At 37.1% G+C, this 20942-nt stretch overlaps 1 protein-coding gene across 1 annotated transcript in view; it reads left to right on the forward strand.

The window, feature by feature from the left end:
* WDR75 (WD repeat domain 75) overlaps positions 1–20942 on the forward strand; it is a 42614-nt gene that overhangs the window by 5271 nt on the left and 16401 nt on the right. Inside the window, exons 3-13 of the mRNA XM_059055268.2 lie at positions 746–875; positions 6511–6576; positions 7473–7563; positions 12045–12169; positions 13829–13899; positions 14857–14976; positions 15422–15510; positions 18358–18516; positions 19355–19414; positions 19507–19622; positions 20700–20875. Of these exons, the coding sequence (XP_058911251.1) occupies positions 746–875; positions 6511–6576; positions 7473–7563; positions 12045–12169; positions 13829–13899; positions 14857–14976; positions 15422–15510; positions 18358–18516; positions 19355–19414; positions 19507–19622; positions 20700–20875 (1203 nt within the window). The remainder of the gene's footprint in view (positions 1–745; positions 876–6510; positions 6577–7472; positions 7564–12044; positions 12170–13828; positions 13900–14856; positions 14977–15421; positions 15511–18357; positions 18517–19354; positions 19415–19506; positions 19623–20699; positions 20876–20942) is intronic.

Raw genomic sequence — 20942 nt, forward strand, 5'->3', positions numbered from 1 at the left:
CACCATGTTAGACACGTACGCTGTCAGATATAATAGGCACAGAGCAAACATTTGTTATTTGATGCTAGAAGATTTGCAGTTCTGAGCTTTGTCTTATGGTTATATCTATTATGAAAAAAGTTAAACAAATATTACCTCAGGTTAACCACAGTTAATAATTTAGTATCTCTGGTATATGGAAGAAAGCCACAAATCCAGAAAAACAAAAGCAAAGTCAGCTTTTTGGGAGTAAGGAAAAGAACTCTCATAAAGTCTTTATACTTTGCTATCTAAGAGACCTCACTGACTAGAGAGAATATTTGACTTCGTATTTGTAAGCTGGTGTCTGTACAATGAATGATGGAGAGTTGGAGGACAGGGGAAGGCTCTGCTGTTAGCAGAACCACTGCAGAATAATAGCTGATAGTGACAGCGTAGCACAGTGTCTGCATCCATTAGTGAGCAGGCAGCTTGGTTAGGTTGGCTGTTTTTGCAGGATGATTCCATACAACCTCTGCCCCTGGAACAGGTCAGTAGTATGACTTTGGCATCATTGATCTACGTTCAGAATTTGTGAACTAAACGACCTCAGATGTCCCCATAGGCTTAAGCAGCACAATTTGAATACACAGTTCTTAAACTATTATTCTGAAAGAAATCTCTGTTGCATGTTGTAGCTTTGTTTTTTGTTTTGTTTTTCATGGACAATAAAAAGATTATGCTGTCTATACAGTATGTGAATCTTATTTTTCTCTCTTATTTCCAGGTATGTCTTCTGTGTCTCTGGAGACTTTATTAAAGTTTATAGCACAGCTACAGAAGAATGTGTGCATATATTGCAAGGGCACAGAAATCTGGTGACTGGAATCCAGCTCAACCCCAAGAACCATCTACAGGTGTTAATTTACAGTCAAATATTTTAATATTGGCTTTATTGTTGCCAGAAAAATTTGAATTGAATTTGGCTGGGAAGCTTTCTAGATGATGATCAGGGAAATATCTATTTTGATTTTCTGATTTAGTATAGTTTTCACTTATTTTTAATTATTAAAATAGGGTCACAGCCTAGAACTACATTGTTCATGGTGTATTCTGTGAACCATTTGTTCACAGGATGCTAATAGGTGTTACTTGAAAGAAGGAGTTCTTGTTTGTATAGTTTCTGAAATTCAGGATTTGGCACAGTTAAATGAATTTCTTGATTATAGCTCTTCTCTAGTCCTTTATATGCATGGTGAATATCCAGAAGGGGTATATAGTCTCGGATATTTCTCAAATTTATTTGACCTCTGAACTCTTTGGTTTCTAGAATGCATCTTTGAGGTATTGATTTTGTAGATCTATGTCTTTAGAGATGAGGCTCTTTAGTGTTAATGCAGATGTCACCGAATCTTAGGGCCAGTATCTAGACAAGAAGAAAGGATTCTTTAGCCAGTGGATCAACCAGTTAATTTCAGGACAAACTTGGGATCTACTGGAGTCTGGACTTTCCCACTCTCCCCACAAAACAGCCCTTGCCTTTCAGAAGTCAACAATAAAATGGTTGTTTTAATTCTGTTCTTAAGTGTCAGCAAAGCTGCCAGAGAGTTATCTCAAAAGTACTTGCTCTAGTTTTTGATCAGGTTCCCCTTTTCTGGATTAGTCTCAGCCAACTTGACAGTTACTGCTTGATTTAAGAATGGATTTGCATTGCCATTCACTGTGTTATAAAAGGTGTAGTGCATAAAGTAACACTAACACTGATCTTTTCTTTCTAAAATAAAATGAGCTACTCTTGAAAATCATAGTTCAGTAGCTCTTCTGCAGGGTTCAAACACACATTTTGTCCTTGCTGTCCTCTGAGGACTTGAGAAAAGAGGTTATGGTTATGTGTACCATTTGAATGTTTTTTGTAGCAGAAAAAATTAAAATTGGAATTTGTGAAGTCTATATTACCAAGTTTAACAGCAGGCTTGGTTGAGGTGAAGGGGTGGGTGCCAGAGATTCTGTGGACTCTCAACTCACAGTATTTGTGTATAACCATTTTCTTATAGTGATTCTGTTTGCCTTGTTATATTTTACTGATCTGTGTACATGATTCATGTTATATGTAATAATGCTGGTATATATTTTCTACCTGATATATATAATTCTTTTGCTTGAATAGATAATATTTTCTTACTCCATCATTTTTTATTTCCATTCTGTGATTCATGTCCTCCCTGGAAGAAATCTTAAAATTGCCACTTTTTAAAAATTGAAGTAGAGTTGATTCACAATATTATGTTAGCTTCAGGTGTACAGTATAGTGATTCTTCAGTAGTAGAGATTAAACTCCATTTAAAGTTATTACAAAATAATGGCTATATTTACATGCACTGTACAATATATCCGTGTTGCTTATCTATTTTATACATAGTAGTTTGTATCTCTTAATCCTGTACCCCTATCTTACCTCTCCCCCTTTTCTCTCCCCACTGGTATCCACTAGTTTGTTTTCGGTATCTGTGAGTCTGTTTCTGTTTTGTTAAATATATTCATTTGTTTTATTTTTTAGATTCCACATATAAGTGATAACATGCAGTATTTGTTTGTCTTTCTTTTTGTCTTATTTCAGTAAGCATAATACTCCTAGGTCCCATATTGTTGCAAATGACAGAACTTTATTCTTTTTTATGCTTGAGTATATATATCACATCACATCTTCTTTATCCCTTCATCTGTTGGTGGACACTTAGGTTGCTTACATGTCTTGGCTGTTGTAAATAACGCTACTGTGAACATTGAGGTACATTTATCTTTTCAAATTACTATTTTTATTTTTTCAGATATATACACAGGAGTTGAATTGCTGGATCACATGGTAGTTCTGTTTTTAGTTTTTTGAGGAACCTCCATCCTGTTTTCCAGTAGTGGGTGCACCAGCAGTGTACAAGGCTTCCCTTTTCACCACATCCTCGCCAACATTTGTTATTTGTAGACTTTTTGATGATAACCCTTCTGACAGGTGTGAGGTGATATCTAATTGTGATTTTGATTTGCATTTGTCTAATAGTGATGTTGAGCATCTTTTCATGTGCCTGTTAGCTGTCTGTATATCTTCTTTGGAAAAATGTTCAGATTTCCTGCCTATTTTTTAATCAGGTTGTTTATCTTTTTTTATCTTTAGGTTGTTTATCTTTCTGATGTCGAGTTGTATGGGTTGTTTATTATGTATTTTAGAAATTAATCCCTTATCAGTCAATAGCATTTTCAAATATTTTCTTCCATTCAGTATGTCATCTTTCTGTTTTGTCTATGGTTTCCTAGCTGTACACAGCTTTTAAGTTTAATTAGGTCCCATATGTTTATTTTTGCTTTTATTTCTTTTGCCTTAGGAGACAGATCAAAAAATATGTATTGCTACGATTGATGTCAAAGGGTGTTCTGCCTGTCATCTCTTCTAGGAGTTTTATGGTTTTCAGTCTGACATTTATATCTTTAATCCATTTTGAGTTTATTTTTGTATATGGTGTGAGGAAATGTTCTAATCTCAATCTTATATATGTAGCTGTCCAGTTTTTCCAGCACCACTTATGGAAGAGACCATCTTTTCTCCTGTGACTGTCTTGCCTCCTTTGTTGTATATTAATTGTCCATAAGTATGTGGATTTATTTCTGGGCTCTCTATTCTGTTCCATTGATCTGTGTTGTGTTTTTGTGCCAGTATAATCCTGTTTCGATTACTATAGCTTTGTAGTATAGTCTGAAGTAAGGGAGCATGATACTTCCAGCTTTGTTCTTTTTTCTCAAGATTGCTTTCATAATTGGGGTCTTTTGTGGTTCTATACAAATTTTGAGATTATTTGTCCCAGTTCTGTTGAAAATGTCATGGGTATTTTGATAGGGATTGCATTAAATCTGTAGATTGCTTTGAGTAGTTTGGACATTTTAACAATGTTCTTCCAATCCAGGAACATGGGATATCTTTCCATTTCATTGTATCATCTTCAGTTTTCTTCTCAGTGTTTTATAGTTTTCAGAGTATAGATCTTACACTTACTTGGTTAAGTTTATTTGTAGGTATTTTATTCTTTTTGATGTGATTTTAAATGGGATTGTTTTTTCTTCTGTTTCTGGTAGTTCATTATTAGTGTATAGAAAAGCAACAGATTTCTGTATATTAATCTTGTATCCTGCAACTTTACTGAATTCACTTACTAGTTCTAGTAGTTTTTCAGTGGAGACTTTAGGGTTTTCTGTTTGGGTTCATCTTGTTTGGGACCCTCTGTGCTTCCTGTACCTGGATATCTGTTTCCTTCTTCAGGATTAGGACATTTTCAGCCATAATTTCATCAAATACATTTTAGACCCCATTCTCTCTCTCTCCTTCTTCTGGGACCCACATTATTGTGCCCTATATTGTGAATGTTGGTACTCTTGATGTTATCCCAGAGATCTCTGAGCTGTTCTTTCTTTCCTTCTTTCTTTTCTCTTTTTGTCCTTCTGTTTGGGTGATTTCCATTATTCTCTCTTCCAGATTACTTGTGCATTCTGTATCACTTAGTCTGCTGTTAATTCCTTCTAGTGTGTTTTTCATTCCAGTTATTGTATTTTTCAGTTCTCAGTGGGTGTTTTTGTGGGTTTTTTCCTCTAGTTCTTTGTTAAAATTCTCACTGTGTTCATCTATTCTTTTCCCTAATTCAGTTAGCATTCTTATTACTAATGATTTGAATTCTTTATCTGATAGATTATTTCTGTTTCATTAATTTTTTCAGGGGTTTTCTTTTGCTCTTTCTTTTGAGACCAGTTCCTCTGTCTTCTCATTTTGCTTAACTTTCTCTGTCTCTATGAATTTAGGTGAACTGGTTACTTATCCCAGTCTTGAAGGGGTATCCTTATGTGGGAGCATCCCTGTGCAGTCTGCATGTGCTCAGTGCCTTTGGTAAGAGAGCTGGCTTTGACATGAACTACAAGTCACATCTTTCCTCAGGGTGTGCTGGCAGCTGTCACCTTGGTTAGAGGTGGGGCTAGAGATGGAGGTGCTAGGTTGCTTCTGTGTTCCAGAGCCAAGCTCTCTCCCCAGTCACAGCAGGCCTCTCTCCCATGTGGAGCTGCGTCATGAAGTAAGCAGGGATGGAACATGTACTGGAGCGCTCACAGGAAACCAGGCAGCTACTAAGGCAGTCTTCAATCTACCCTCTTCCTCAAGAGCAAGCCCACATGTGTGCTCTCCTCTTGAGTGGAATCCAGGCTTCCCACTGCCTTACTGTTAGTCCCAGCGGCACTTCAGCCAAGGGAACTTGTCTTCCCTGTGTCAGACCCTAGGACTGGAGCACCCAGTATGTGACTCAAACCGCTCACTCACTCCGCAGGGCAGATCTCTGCCCATGTAATCTCCTTTGTCCTCTGTGTTTCTTCCCAGTGGAAACAGGTCCCAACCTGATTGCTTCTTTTCCCTGCCTACCTCATTCCATGTGGATCTTTCTTACAGTCTTGGTTGTATAGGACTCTTTCTGACAGTTTCCAGTTAGTTTTCAGTGAGAATTATTCCACATGTAGATGTATTTTTGATGTGTTCATGGTGGGAGGTGAATTCCACGTCCTTCTACTCTACCATCTTTCTTTCAAAAAACTCAAAATTTTAAGTAAAGTGTTTTCACAGTAACAGCAACGAAAAAATCCAGTGTGACTTTAGTAAACCTCAGTCTGCTGGGACAAAAATAAAAACATGCTACAAAGGCATTCGGTGGTACCAACGTATGGCCCACAGACCAGTGCCGCAAACCGTTGGTTACAGGTCTGCAATGAGATAAGTATAGAAATTAAGTGTCTAAAACTTTAGGGCACTTTGACATTGCCACAGCATCCAAGTACATAATAACTTAAGTTGTATTTTACAAAAATATTGGTCCGTGATGGGTTGGAAACTTTTCTTTTTATTTTTTTTTTGATTTTTGTTTTGTTTTGTTTTGCGTTACGCGGGCCTCTCACTGTTGTGGCCTCTCCCGTTGCGGAGCACAGGCTCCGGACGCGCAGGCTCAGCGGCCATGGCTCACGGGCCCAGCCACTCCGTGGCATGTGGGATCTTCCCGGACCAGGGCACGAACCCGTGTGCCCTGCATCGGCAGGCGGATTCTCAACCACTGTGCCACCAGGGAAGCCCACTTCTCTTTTTAAAAAGGACATTCTCAGATCATTTGAGAGACACTCCTTTGATACCAATGTAAGATAAAAGCAGTTCTGCTGATAAAGGACTGGGCTCTGGGAAAATAGTGACAAGCTGTCAAGTGCTTTTCATAACTCAGTACCTTACCATCTCCCTCTTGAAGATAGAGGGTTGACTTTTTTCTGTATTTTAATTAAAACTTGAAATTGATAGGTCTGCTTTCTACAAAGAGCTGTGATAAGATTTTTTATTTTGCAAAAACAATACAAATAAATGATTTCACCTCTTCAAAGCTGATAATAAATTAATGAACAGGCAATGCCTTCTGTACCAGCAGTTAAGTTACTTGATATCTTAATGTAGTTCATTTTTTAATCAGTTTTGTACTATTTTTACCCTTCTAGCTGTATTCGTGTTCCTTTGACGGCACGATTAAACTGTGGGACTATATAGATGGCATTTTGATAAAGGTATGTGGATTGAGCTTCCATTTTCATTATGTGAAGAGGAATGGCAACATAATATAATGACAGACATATTATTTATTGAATACTCCCATAAGGCCCAACCTTTTAGATAGCCTTCCTAAACAAATCATAAAATTCACTCACCATAAAAGAAATGATAAATTTGACTATATAACATTTTAAACTTTTTAAACCAAAAAATGAGCAATGAAACTGAAAGAAAATATTTACAAGAGCTATTATCCTAATATACAAAAAATTACCAAAAACCAATAAGGAAAAACTAATGACCCAACAGGAAAAGAATTGGTATAAAGTAAGAATATGTAATACACAGAAAAGAAATAACAAATAACCAATAAACATGAAAAGATGCTTAACCGTGTTAATAATTAAATGTAAATTAATAGATAACACAGCATTTTCCCTGTCACTTTATCCAAATTGCAGATTGAAAAAAATACAGCGATAAAGTATAGAGAAATAGACACTTTTGTATACAGTCAATGAGAATGAAGCTGAAAATGAATAAATACATTTTGCTCCAGCAATTTCACCTTAAGGAATCTCTTGTTGAAATAATGGCAGGTCTATGTGGTTCTTAAAACATTGTTCATGGTAGAAAAAAAAAATTGAATATAATCTTGAGGTCAGTTAAAATTTGATAGTCATTCAATAGAATACTGTAAAACCATTGATAAGAAACAGGTAGATCTATATATGTATTAACTTAAAAGGTTATTCAACAAATATGTATTGAGTGTCTCCGTAGGCCGGGTTTCCTTCATGATGTTGGCAATATAGCAGTGAGCAAAATGGATAAAAAAAAAAATCCCTGCCTGTTATGGAACTTATGGGGGGTGCACAGAATGAACAATATCGTGCTTTTTATCTTTCAGACTTTCATACTTGGATGTAAACTTCATGCCCTCTTTACTCTTGCCTGTGCTGAGGATTCTGTCTTTGTTATAATAAATAAAGAAAAACCAGGTATAGTATAATTAATTTTTTTATACATATATAGCATTGAGTGGCTCTTTACATTTTACAGTGTCTCAAATTTACCATTTTGGTTTTAGTCTGAAGTTAAGTTTTTGGAGTTGGCTTTTAAATTGGTTTCATCACTATTGCATTCATTTGGGGGAGGCTTTGTATTTCTGAAATATTGATGAGGGAATGATTACTTAATAAATGGCTGTGATAGTGGACTGCATAACTCCAATTTTAAAGCTGTTTTGAGCTGTATGTGTCTTCCTACTGACCTTAAATCTGTCATTCTTAAGCATCACTATTATTTTACCCATCACTGAACACCCATTCGTTGATCTTGAATCTGGAGGAAATGGTATAGAAAACAGATGATTAGGAACTAATAGTGTGGCTAAATTATTATTATATTTTCATTATCATTGAAATATGATTCCATTGAAACTGCCATGTTTCAGAGCATTTAAGGATTTCTGGAGTATCTTCAGTGGTTACAAATAATTGTCCTTTAGCAGTAAATTTAATACATTTAACATTGACATGAAGGATATATCCAAAGAATTTTTCTAATCTCAGACTTCAAGAATGCCAGTCCCCCCTGTGTTGTCCACCTTAAAATAGAGTTGTATTCAGAATTCATAGTACAGGCCAGCTTTAAACTGGTTACTTGGCAGTCAGCTAGATTGGCTCACAGCTCATTAGCTAAGTGAATCCTTTCGGGGGGGGGGGGACGGACACGTTGGCTTGGTTTTTGTTGGGGGTTCTGGTAGTGGTTTTTTTGTTTGTTTGGGATTTGGGGAGTTTTGTTGTTTGTTTGTTTGTTTTGCTAAAACACATTTACAGATTGTTATATCATGGACTTTTAAGTAAGTTGAGAATAGTCAAAACTGTGAAGCTAAATCTTATTTAGCTAAAAGTCGTTTGGTGCCAACTCTGTAAATGAGAAATATTTTTATCTATCAAAAATGTGACATGAGGGCTTCCCTGGTGGAGCAGTGGTTGAGAATCCACCTGCCAATGCAGGGGACATGGGTTCATGCCCTGGTCTGGGAAGATCCCACGTGCCGCGGAGCGGCTGGGCCCGTGAGCCATGGCCACTGAGCCTGTGCGTCCAGAGCCTGTGCTCCGCGATGGGAGAGGCCACAACAGTGAGAGGCCCGTGTACCACAAAAAAAAAAAAAATGTGACATGAAAGAATAAAAGCTGTAAGCTTAGTTTTCTGATGTGGCCCATAAACCATCTCTAAGGGACATTCCAAAAAATGTTTTGGAAATGGCAGTGTAATTCTTAAAATAATTAAGTTGCCTTACTGGATGACTATTTTATTTATTTATTTATTTATTTATTTATTTTTGTGGTACATGGGCCTCTCACTGTTGTGGCCTCTCCCGTTGTGGAGCACAGGCTCCGAACGCACAGGCTCAGCAGCCATGGCTCATGGGCCTAGCCACTCCGCGGCATGTGGGATCCTCCCAGACCAGGGCACGAACCTGTATCCCCTGCATTGGCAGGCGGACTCTCAACCACTGCGCCACCAAGGAAGCCCCCAGATGACTATTTTAAAGTAGCACTTTTCAATATTTAGGTTCTGTTCTGTATATAAAAATGTGAATTCTTTTTTTTTAAGGGAGTTTTTTATTTTTTTGTAAATTTATTTCTTTTTGGCTGCATTGGGTCTTTTTTTTTTAATGTTTGGCCGTGTTGGGTCTTTGTTGCTGTGCACAGGCTTTCTCTGGTTGCGGTGAGTGGTAACTACTCTTTGTTGTGGTGTATGGGCTCTAGGCACACGGACTTCAGTAGTTGTGGCACGCAGGCTCAGTAGTTGTGGCTCACAGGCTCTAGAGCGCAGCCTCAGTAGTTGTGACACACAGGCTTTGTTGTTCCACAGCATGTGGGATCTTCCCGGACCAGGGCTCGAACCCGTGTCCCCTGCATTGGCAGGCGGATTCTTAACCTCTGCGCCACCAGGGAAGCCCCTGCGTTGGGTCTTTGTTGCTGCGTGTGGCTTTTCTCTAGTTGCAGCGAGCAGGGGCTACTCTTTGTTGCAGTGTGCAGGCTTTTCATTGCAGTGGCTTGTCTTGTGGAGCATGGGCTCTAGGCACGCGGGCTTCTGTAGTTGTGGCACATGGCTCAGTAGTTGTGGCTTGAGGGCTCTAGTGCGCAGGCTCAGTAGTTGTGGCGCATGGGCTTAGTTGCTCTGTGACATGTGGGATCTTCCTGGACCAGGGCTCGAACCCATATCCCCTGCATTAGCAGGAGGATTCTTAACCACTGCACCACCAGGGAAGCCCTGTGAATTCTTAATGTCTGTCTAAATGCTTACTAAAAATTCATGTTTCTAAACTCCCTGACAGACAGTTGATTCACTAAGTCTGAGATTTGCTCTAGGAATCTGCATTTTTTGTGTCTCCCCAGGTGGTTCTGCTCATCACTCTAGTTTGGTAGCCACGCCCCATACACACTGCATGATTCCTCAGTTGGACGGGTAGTTGCCAATAGCAGTAATGAAAGTTTTTATCAGTATCAGTAGGACAAGTGATTCTTAACACTGATTACACATTACAGTCACTCCAAGGAACTTAAAATGTAAGATTCTCTGTGGTGGGGCCTGTCTGTTTATTTAAGTATTCCCCCAGTTGAGTCTAATGTGCAAGCCAGTATAGAAAACTGTAGATCTAAAGTAAGTCTCACTCAGATCTAACCTTTTGGAGTTAACCTTTTGGAGTTAACTGGAAACTTCAAATGCTGTAATGTAATCTGAATTCTGTTCATGGTGGAATCTAGTGTTACTCTTCAGTACTTGGCACATCGTGGGCACTCAGCCTGTGAAAATCTAATTACTATATAAAAATGTGAATAAGGCTTAAAAAAGATTCCCTGTGACTGGCATCTCAAAATATATATTAACATATCCTTCTTTATTTGTTTCATCTTTGTTCCACAGTCCAACACCAGAGTCTCTAATAGAAATTTGTATAAATCATATTGAAATATGCTTCTCTGGTTTAAAAACAAATGAACCTTTTATTTACACGTTATCTTATATGGTGTCATTTCTTGACTGTAATTAATTTATTCACCAGCTAATTAAACATTTACCATGTACCAAATACTGTTCTGGTTGCAGAAAACTAAACAGACATTAAGCTTACTAGATCAGTCATATACAATAAGATGACAGGTGTTCTAGAGAAAAATAAAGCAGGGGACGGGAATAGGCAACACTGGAAGAATACATATTAAATAAGTGATATGGGGAGGTCCTGGGAGAAAGAAGAATACACTGTGCAGCTGTGTTGGAGAAGCATATTCTAGAGCATCCTGCCGTGTTTGAGGCATAGCAGGGAGGATGGATTGGAGTGAGCCTAAGTAGAATGGATAATGTAGAGCATTGTACGCAATTAGGACTCTGACTTTTACTCTGAGTAGACAAAAAACCATTGAAGGTTTTTGAGCAAAAGAGGGACATGATCTGACTTAGTAGTAATAGAACACTGGCTTCTGTGTTGAGAAGAGACTGAAAGGGACCAAGGGTGGACGTGAAGAGCTGTTAAGAGATCACTATTCCTAACACTTAGGATATGAAGCAGGATCATGGCTTTAGGCTAGGTGGTAGCGGCAGAGGTGGTGAGAATTTATTGAATCTTGGATGTCTTTTGAAGATAGAGCCAGCAGGGTTTGCTGCTGGTTTGGTGTGGGGCATGAGAGAGAAGTCAAAAGGTGACTCAAGGATTAAGTCTGAGCAACTAGGTAAACTGTGGTGCCATTTCCTCCAGTGGGCAATGTGGGGGAAGACTAAGTTCAGAAAGGAAAATAAGAGTTCAGAATTTAGGCATGTAAAGTTTGAGATGACTGAAAAGCCTAGAAGAATTGAGTTCAGAGTATACAATAAGCAGGCTGGAAAACAAAAAACGGTAGATCAGTGTATTACAGTGTATTATAAAGTCTAGGAGGATAAGGAAATAGCATAGTGAAATATAGCTATTTCCCCTTAAGGAGAAATTTTTTAAGTGGAATGCAAAGAGAGGAGCATGCCAATTTACAGAAAAGGACATTTATTCTATGAATGTGTGGCAAGCCCATAGCATTTCTGAAAGCTCTCAGATGGTTTGTTGCTTTTGGCTGCTCAGTTCACCAATGTATCATATTCCATCTCCATCTTAAAGCTCATCTCAGTACTTTGGGGTTTTTTGTTTTGTTTTTTTTCGTCTCAGTACTTTGGAAATCAGTATGCACCAGTAAAACAAATTTTTTCTATTTCTACATATATGAAGCGTGTGTGTGTGTGTGTATGAGTTGTGGAATTAGCCTTCCAGTTAAAACTTGTATATTCATATGAAGAGTACAACTTGTTCAGATAGTGTAGAATTATGATCTTAGCATCAAATTAACTTTGGAGTACTAATTAACAGTTTTATATGAACAAATGCACATCTTCACTTTCTCTAGAGAAGCTTTATATTAATATAGCTGCCTTTGGCTAGATGTATTTCAGCTGGTTTCAGTGAAACTACCAAAATCATCAAGTCAGGAAATAGAAGCTAAGGAGCTCTCCTTTGTTTTGGATTATATAAACCAGTCACCCAAGTGTATTGCCTTTGGAAATGAGGTAAAATTTGCTTTGTTGGTTTTCTTTTTTGTACATAAAATCTCTTTCCTGCAGTCTTTCCTCTGATGATTTTATGTTATAGTGATTTAATATTGCCTTGAGTTACAATATTTTTGTTAGTAACTAAGAAATCTGTCTTACTACTTTAGCATGTGTTTGTAGTATAGATTTTTTTAAGGACTACCCTAATTTTGTAGATTGTGTCTTTTTGCTCTTGTAAACTCTATAATTGTCCAAAAAAAAATCAATGTTTTGGCATTTGTACTGTACTTCTTAGCCTGTACCATATAGAAGCCACTTAAATGCTTTGATTATAGATGTGTGTCTTTTGAAAATATGACCTCCATGTCTATAAATAACATGCCCTTATAGAAAATTTTGAAATTACAGAAAAATATAATGAAGAAATTAAATCTCACCAGTGGTAATAGTTGAGGAATTTTTCTAGACTTTTTCCTAAATGTATAAAATAACTTTTCTCAAATTGAATAATTATCTGAGGGTTTTATCTTTTTTTTTCACTTAACACTGCAGGATGAGTGTGTACTTAAGTGTTCATCAGAACTAGTGACTGTATGATGTTCATACCATGACTTAGTTAGCCATCCCTTGTTAATAATCACATAAGTTATTAAAATCAAGTACCATCAAAAGTCCCTGTATATCATTGTGGTAGCATGTTTCTTTAGTCTTAAGTTTTGTAGCATTATTTTGGCTTTGTTCTGAAAAGGTTTAATTTCTTAGAGTAGAGAAAACACTTGAACATTATAAACATCATTATTCTTTAGCATCATAGTCGTCAGTTAAATACAAAGTAAAACCACAGTGAAATACCACTTCACGTCCACTAGAACAGATAAAATTAAAGAATGACAGTACTGAGTGGTAGAAAGATATGGGGCAAAGTTAAACATATGCATACTCATAATAGCTCCAAAATGGAAATAACCCGTGTTCATCAATAAGAGAGTAAACAATTTATGATACATATGCATTCATTGGGATGCTGCTTCACAATAAAAAGGAACTAATGATACACATAAGAGCATGGGTGAATCTCAAAAAGGTGATGTTGAGCTACAGTCCAGACATGAAATGTATTTACCATTCTGGTTGTATTGTGTTATAGAAAAGGCAGAGAAGTAAGCTACGGTGATGGAAATCAATAGTTGCTGAGAGGGGTGGGGGCATTGGGGAATGACTGGAAAGAGGAACAACGGAGCATTCCTGAGGCAAAGAAAATGTCCTAAATCTTGATTGTCATGGTAGTTACATGGTTATACACATGTGAAACATTGCATTCTGTGGTGTATAAATTACGCCTTAATAGAAAAAAGTTTAATCCTTATACTTAGTCTAGTTTTAGGATTTAGAACCTACTTTCATCTTTTAATTTTCTATGATTATTGTAAATGTAGGAGTATCCTTTCCATAGTTAAACTGTAATATGGGTTGGCCAAAGAGTTCATTTGGGTTTTTCTGTAACATCTTACTGAAAAACCCGAATGAACTCTTTGGCCAACCCAGTATATCATTTCATACTAATACACTCTCAGTCTGCAAAAAGTTTATTGTTCCCTTGTTAACTTTTATGATAATATTTCTTCTTAAAGGGTGTTGACTATTTTTGTGAATGTTATCTTCTCTTTGAAATACTAGGGAGAGTATGTTGCTGCAGTACGGGACTTCTACTTGTCTGTTTATTTTTTCAAAAAGAAAACAACATCAAGGTAAGAATTCCTTTTTGATAGCTTCATTTTATTTACTCAGGAGTTTATTATAATTTTATTCATCCTTATACCTGTGACCCAAAGCTGTTTCATGTTACAAGTAATTGTGAAACCACAAGATGAGGTAGAGTTTTTTACCCACAGTGGGTTAAAATTGTTAGTCACAAAATCCTATGGAGCTTTTCCCCCCAAAACCACTTTCACACTTATATTCTGCTGTGTATACTTGGTGTCAAAATTGGATGTGGTTTGAAAAGTTTTCCCTAGGTGATCCACAATGTCATTTTATGGCTATAGGAATGAATATAGGCTTTGGTATATCTGGGTTTAAAATGAATCAAATTAGTCCATTGAACCTCACTGCACTTCAAATTAACATGTATTTTAAATGGCGATAAATTTTACCTAATAGGGTTGTAAGAATGAATGAGATAACGTATTTAAAGAAACTAGTGCTGAGCATGAGTAGTCACTCTTCAGATGACACTGTCCCCTCTCCCTTTTTACCCTGCCAAGATTAACATTTGTTTTTCTTTGCAGTATAAGGATCCTGACATCTTTGGATGTCAGGATTAGCCAGTTGTCTCAGATATAATTTCTCAGGCTAGTCCATACTTCATGCTAAAAACTTAGCTTTAATGAGAAATTCAAACAAACTTTGCCCAGGCAGAAAACTATAAAAAGAACTGTGTGTTTATTATTTCACTCTCAGTGGCCTCCATAGACAAGTTATTATGGTAGAATGTTATTCACATGAAGTTTATATTGTGTATTAATAAATGTTTACAAAACAAAATTCTTGATTCTCGGTCGTGATTTTTCTTAAAAATTGTGCATTTATGTTCAGTGAATTCTGAGAGCTCACCAGTTTGGGTAGATAAGGGAGGGACCTCCATTTTGCCTAACTACATCACTTACCAAGCCTTTAATAATCAAGGGAAAATATTTTTCTTCTAGGTTTACTTTATCATCATCAAGAAATAAGAAACATGCTAAGAACAATTTTACATGTGTAGCATGTCACCCGAAAGAAGATTGCATAGCAACTGGTCACAGGGATGGCAAAATTCGTCTTTGGTCAGTTAACTCTTGAAGAGCTTGGCAATCATTTATTTATTTTAGATTAGTTCTACAGAAAAGGGGTATACCTGGGTGCAGGGAAAAGGATAGAACTGAAAAGCAACAGCTGATACTAGAGATGATGCTTTGCTGGCATCCTCCCTTTCTTTTATTACTGTACTCTTCATTGCGTAGACTTACTATTTTAGGACTTCAACCCTTGTCCCTAGGAGTAAATCCGTTTTGTCCTTAATCATTTAATTGAAGAGAACTTTTTGTCAACCTTTAAGTAAAAAGGAGAGAGTAACAGTGAATATTGAACTAGTAGAATACTATGATGGCCTATTGTTTACAGAATTGACTGGTTTAGAAATAGAAAATGTACTTTTTGCACATTAAAACCAGTAAACTTGATAAACATACGCCTTTGGCCAAGTTAAGAATTTTGGTTTTTCTCCAATAGGAGGAATTTTGATGATGAAAAGAAATATACATACACATGTTTACATTGGCACCATGATTTGGTTATGGATTTGGCTTTTTCAGTGACAGGTAAGTACAAATTTAAGACTTAAAATGAACTTTTAAAGTATGTGAACCAGGCATTTTAATTCACTGTACTTATAGTTTGAAAGATTTAGAATTGCATGAGCCAAATGAATTTTTTTTAAGCACTTGTATATCACCCCTGTGTTTTGGGCTTTGCTCAGCACAATGCCATATGCTTAAGATTTCAAAGCTCTTCAGAGTATCAAAGTGTACACCTATCATAAAGTCTCTTGTTAATATAAACCTATTTAAATTTTATTCCTTTTCTTTTTTCAAGTATGTGCACATAGCTAAGTGCTTGTTGTCCATAAGTATAGCTACAGTTTATGAGGAGCAAATGACTCTGCTGATGCTTTACATCCATTATCTCATTTAATCCTTGACTCTGAAAACAGGCATCATTATTCTCATTTTACAGATGATGGAAGTGAAATTTGTAGTTGAGAACTAACTTGCCTAAGGTCACGTGTCTCGTAAGTGGGATTTGGACCTAGGTCTAATTCAAAAGTTTGTTTTTAACTGTAAGATCGCCACATTCACTATTTTAAGTTAATTCAGATCTTTGTTCCATTTAAGCTGCATGAGAGTGGCTATAATGCGTAAAAATACCTCCTTGGAAATAGGATGACCTTCAACAGAAATTTGGAGAAGTACATTTTGTCTTTGGTTACCGTTACCATCCCCACACGTATGTGGTGAAAATTATGTCAGTACATTTTGACTGGTCCTTAAGGGGGTGGGGGAGGGGAGGTGCTAGATGCTCCAGAAGTTTACGTGCCTGGAGAAAGTGGTTCTTCCTGTAGGTCTTCCCAGATACTGGCAGGACAAGTCTTAGTACCATTTGCTCTAGATTCCTACAGGCTTACTTGGGTTTAACTCAGTGGAGCCTCAGGAAGCAGGAGGCAGGCATCTTTAGCCTACTTGTGCTTTTGGTTTTGGGGATCAGTGACTGGCACACTTAAGCATAGTACAACAGGAGTACAGCTGTGACATATGGGAACGAAGAACAGGAGAATGAAGATGGTGTTAACGCTATGGATAAAAGACATCGGCTACTCTTATCTTCACCCTCCTCCCCACCAAAAATAAAAATGAGTATGTTTGTGGCATTGTGTGTACATATGTCTGTAATGTTTCAGGCAGTGTTGTTATTCTCTCCTGACCTAAAGTGGTTTCTTCTGCCCTTCCTCATCAGTCTTTTTCTCTGCTGTGGCCCCTGCCCAAAGGCCAAGACCCATTGATGTATATTGTCACTGTGACTTTTCTCTATTTTGTTGCCCTTACCTATCTTGTCCACCTCCTCTCACACTAGTTATTAGTCACAGCTTTCTGTGATGGCCTTACTTATTACCCTTAAGTCCTGGGACATTCAGGATTGGCCTTCTCAGGTGGGGTTTGGGAAAGAAGGAATAGTTAGATTAGTTGGCAGTCAAAAAAGAGAATACCAAGTGCCTCTACTGTGAGCCATGGCTTTCATACAGGAGGTCCTGCAGATCATCTCGGCTATTAGAGAGTTGAATTCTTGATGTTATTTTTTAAATCGTGTGAGTATTTGTGAGAAGTAATATAGTACATGGTTGTCAGTGAATGTATAGGTATGAGTGAGTTAATAGAAGAAAATTAGATGTCTGTGTAAATGAACTACAAATTATAGGGTTTTTGAGAACTGTTTATAAGTTAAGGCAAATGTTAACAGTATAAACTGTTTGGGCTCTGCTTTGAACGCAGTCATGCTGTCTGTGAGCATCTAATTTATTATTTACGTCTTTCTGATTCTTAAGGCTTTCTTATTTCAGTGTTCTAGGACCTCAAGTTAATGTTGAATAAAAGTGGTATTGGTGGGCTTCCCTGGTGGCACAGTGGTTGAGAATCCACCTGCCGATGCAGGGGACACGGGTTCGTGTCCCGGTCCGTGAAGATCCCACATGCCGCGGAGCGGCTGGGCCCGTGAGCCATGGCCTCTGAGCCTGCGCATCCAGAGCCTGTGCTCCGCAAAGGGAGAGGCCACAGCAGTGAGAGGCCCGCGTACCACAAAAAAAAAAAAAAAAAAGTGGTGTTGGTGTTCCCAACACGGGGAAAGTTTTCAGTGTTTTAACACTAAAATATTTGCTATAGATTATCTGTAAGTATTCTTGATGAAATTTTAAAGGTTTCATCAATTCCTAGGTTACTGAGAGTTTTTATTATGGATCTAGAATTCTATCATTTACTTTTTCTGCATCTGTTAAGATACTGATGATCTATTTCCTTTTTTTCTGTAAGTAGAGTTCATTACATTGGTTTATTTTTCAAATGTTAAAATAACCTCACATTCTTACAGTAAATTTTACCCTGCAGTGATGTCTTTTTAATATATCATTGGATTCAGCTTTATGATACCTCATTTGATAGTTTTCATCTGTTAGGAAATTGGCTTGTACTTTTCTTTATGATGTGCTAGTTTTGGTGCAGAATTATGCTGGTCTTCAAAACAAATTGGGAAGTGTTCTTTCTTTTTTGTTACCTGGAAGAGTGTAAAACTGGTTTATTTCTTCCTTAAATGTTTGGAAAAGTTGACTAGTGAAGCCAGCTGGGCCTGGAGGATGTTTGTTTCATCCAGTTTTTCTAGTTATTGGCAGAAGAATTTGTCAGCAACAAAGTAGTCACATGTTACTGGAGAGGAGAAATCCCTGAGCCAATGATCTTTAAATCTTTTGTCTTGCAAGTATATTAAAAGATATAAAGACACTTGTTTGTGTGTTTTTTTTAATAGTTTATTTCTCTAACATAGGAAAAATCAAAATATTGATTATATCTTCCTGTTTTTTCCCCCAAACACTGTCCTTTTCATTTCTTTGGGTGGATGAGAAGGCAGCAGTCTGCTGAGTGGTGGCCGTGAGTCTGTCCTTGTAGAGTGGCGAGAGGCAGCAGAGAAGAATAAGGAGTTTCTCCCCCGTTTAGGAGCTACTATTGAACATATCTCAGTGTCTCCAGCAGGGGATCTCTTCTGTACTTCACACTCCGATAACAGTAAGTCTCAATTTGTTGTCATGAGGAAATAGTTTGTGTAATGTCATAAATTAGGTAGCATCTGTAGGAGATGGAATATAAGAGACCTCAAACTAAGAGTAGCATAGGATTTAACGAGCATTTTTTTCTCTTCTATTTCTCCTCTTTCCTCCACCCCTCTTGCCCCAAGATGCCACCTGAATCCAACATTTCCAGAGTTGTTTTTATGAAAGTGTAGGGCTAAGTGTATTTGGTTACTGTTGTGCCACTTATATTTAAAAATCTTTTCATGTGGAATGATTGGGGGAATAAAGGAGGTTTTCACAATATAATGGCATTCTCGAAAGAATGCTCTGAGGTTTTCCTTTGGTACAGCCATTGTCTCAGTGTCAGAGTCCTGTGGATTTTGACAGAAATGGAGCAGTCTTCTGATTCCTCCCCAGCATTTGGTCATCCTGTTACACCTCAGCTTGGATGTAAATCCTGTGCCCATTGCCTCCTTTCCCTTCAAAAGAGAGCATAACTGAGCAATCCATTAGTGCAGTGACTCAAAGTAAACAGCTGTCTCTTTGGGGGCATATAAGTTTCTGAATTAACACTTCTAATGTATTCATAGTCACAGCAGAAAACTTAGAGACTCCAACAGAAAAAGCCCTCATCCCCATCCCTAGTTTTTCTGTTAAATCATAAAATATATTCCTAATTTTCCAGGAACACTCCAAGAAGTTGAACATACTCAATTGTTTTGTATTCTCGTATATTTCAGAATGATATAAATTCACTTTTTTTTTTTAACCTTGAAGGTTTGACCCATTTATGTTTAGATGTTTGTTTATTTATTTATTTATTTTACCCACAGAGATGATAATCATTCACCGAAACCTTGAGGCGTCTGCAGTAATTCAAGGCCTAGTGAAAGGTATCACAGACCTCAGTGGATGTGGAATTGTGTACATTTTTAAAAGTGAATATTTGTCTGATTTCAGCTATTGTTCATCACTTCTTTTGCAGACAGAAATATCTTTACCGGTTTGATGATTGACCCAAGAACTAAAGCTTTGGTTTTGAATGGGAAACCTGGCCACTTGCAGTTTTACTCTCTCCAAAGTGATAAACAGTTATACAATGTAAGATTTTTGATCTGTTAACTACCCTTAAAACTAATGAAATATCTTTATAGCACCAGTGGGGTCAAGTAACTTATTGTATAGCTTCTAAAACAAGATCCTGTGCCTGTGTTATCTGAACATAGTATTATCAGTTGTTTATAGCTTGATTCTAATGAGGCCACAGTTGCAGATGAAGTCTACATGTAAGCCAGTTGGCACTGTTGTGTGCGCTATTTTATTCTGTTTAAGACTACACTCTAAATTAACTGTCGCACACATCTGTGCCTTTGAGTCATAAGGATAGGCAATGAGAATATGGATTAACAATACAGACCTGTCTCTGCTTTGTGGTGAAACAGTATCATATGTACATGCTGAAGATAAAATCTTCAGTTTAGATTAAAAAGGAACACTTCCTATAATCCTGGTAAATGCAATCCAGACTTTCCACTTTTTCTTCAGTGCACCACAGTACCCTTTACAGATTTCTATCACAGCCACCGTAACACTTTATCTCTTTCTTTCCAACACCTTTAAACCTCTCAAAGAAAGGAAACTTATTGATCTTTGTACATTTCTAGTACAGTGCCTGGAAATAGTAGGCACTTAATACATTTTTAGTAAATAGATGAGGAAACAATAAAAGAAACAATTATAAAGAAAATGCTGGCCTATTTACGATGTTGTGCTCTTTTCACTTCTTAAAAATTGTAGGTTTCATTTTTGCTCTCCTTGTTTCTAGTGATAGGGAATATAGCCTTGAGATTTTATGTAAAGTATTTGTTCTTAGAAACAAAAGAAAAGCATTACTGTAACCTAAAGTTCTGCTGTATCATATAAATGGAGCATAGTCGTTACTAAAATTTAAGGTCATTGAAGAATCATCACCAAATTGGTATTATATAATATGCTCCATGTTTTCAATGGCAATTTTATGTCCGTAAGTAATGATTAGTTCATTTTTCTCTTTAGCTAAAAATCTGTTACTGTATATTCCAGAAGGTATCTATGATGTGGTTAATTACCATTCCTTGAATGCTTTAACATTTATGTATTTGCATTAATAAGAATTTTGGATTTTTTTTAACCCATCAGTTAGATATTACACAGCAAGAATATATCAATGATTATGGTCTGATCCAAATTGAGCTAACAAAGGCTGCATTTGGCTGCTATGGTAATTGGCTTGCAACGGTGGAACAACGTCAAGAAAAGGAAACTGAGCTTGAATTGCAAATGAAACTGTGGACATATAATAAGAAAACACAAGGGTAATTCTACCTATATAGACATTTAATTTCAGAGCAGAAAATTATTTGACTTTCTAGTTTCAATTGT

This window comes from Kogia breviceps, chromosome 2, assembly GCF_026419965.1.
Source record: "Kogia breviceps isolate mKogBre1 chromosome 2, mKogBre1 haplotype 1, whole genome shotgun sequence".
NCBI classification, from domain to species: Eukaryota; Metazoa; Chordata; class Mammalia; order Artiodactyla; family Physeteridae; genus Kogia; species Kogia breviceps.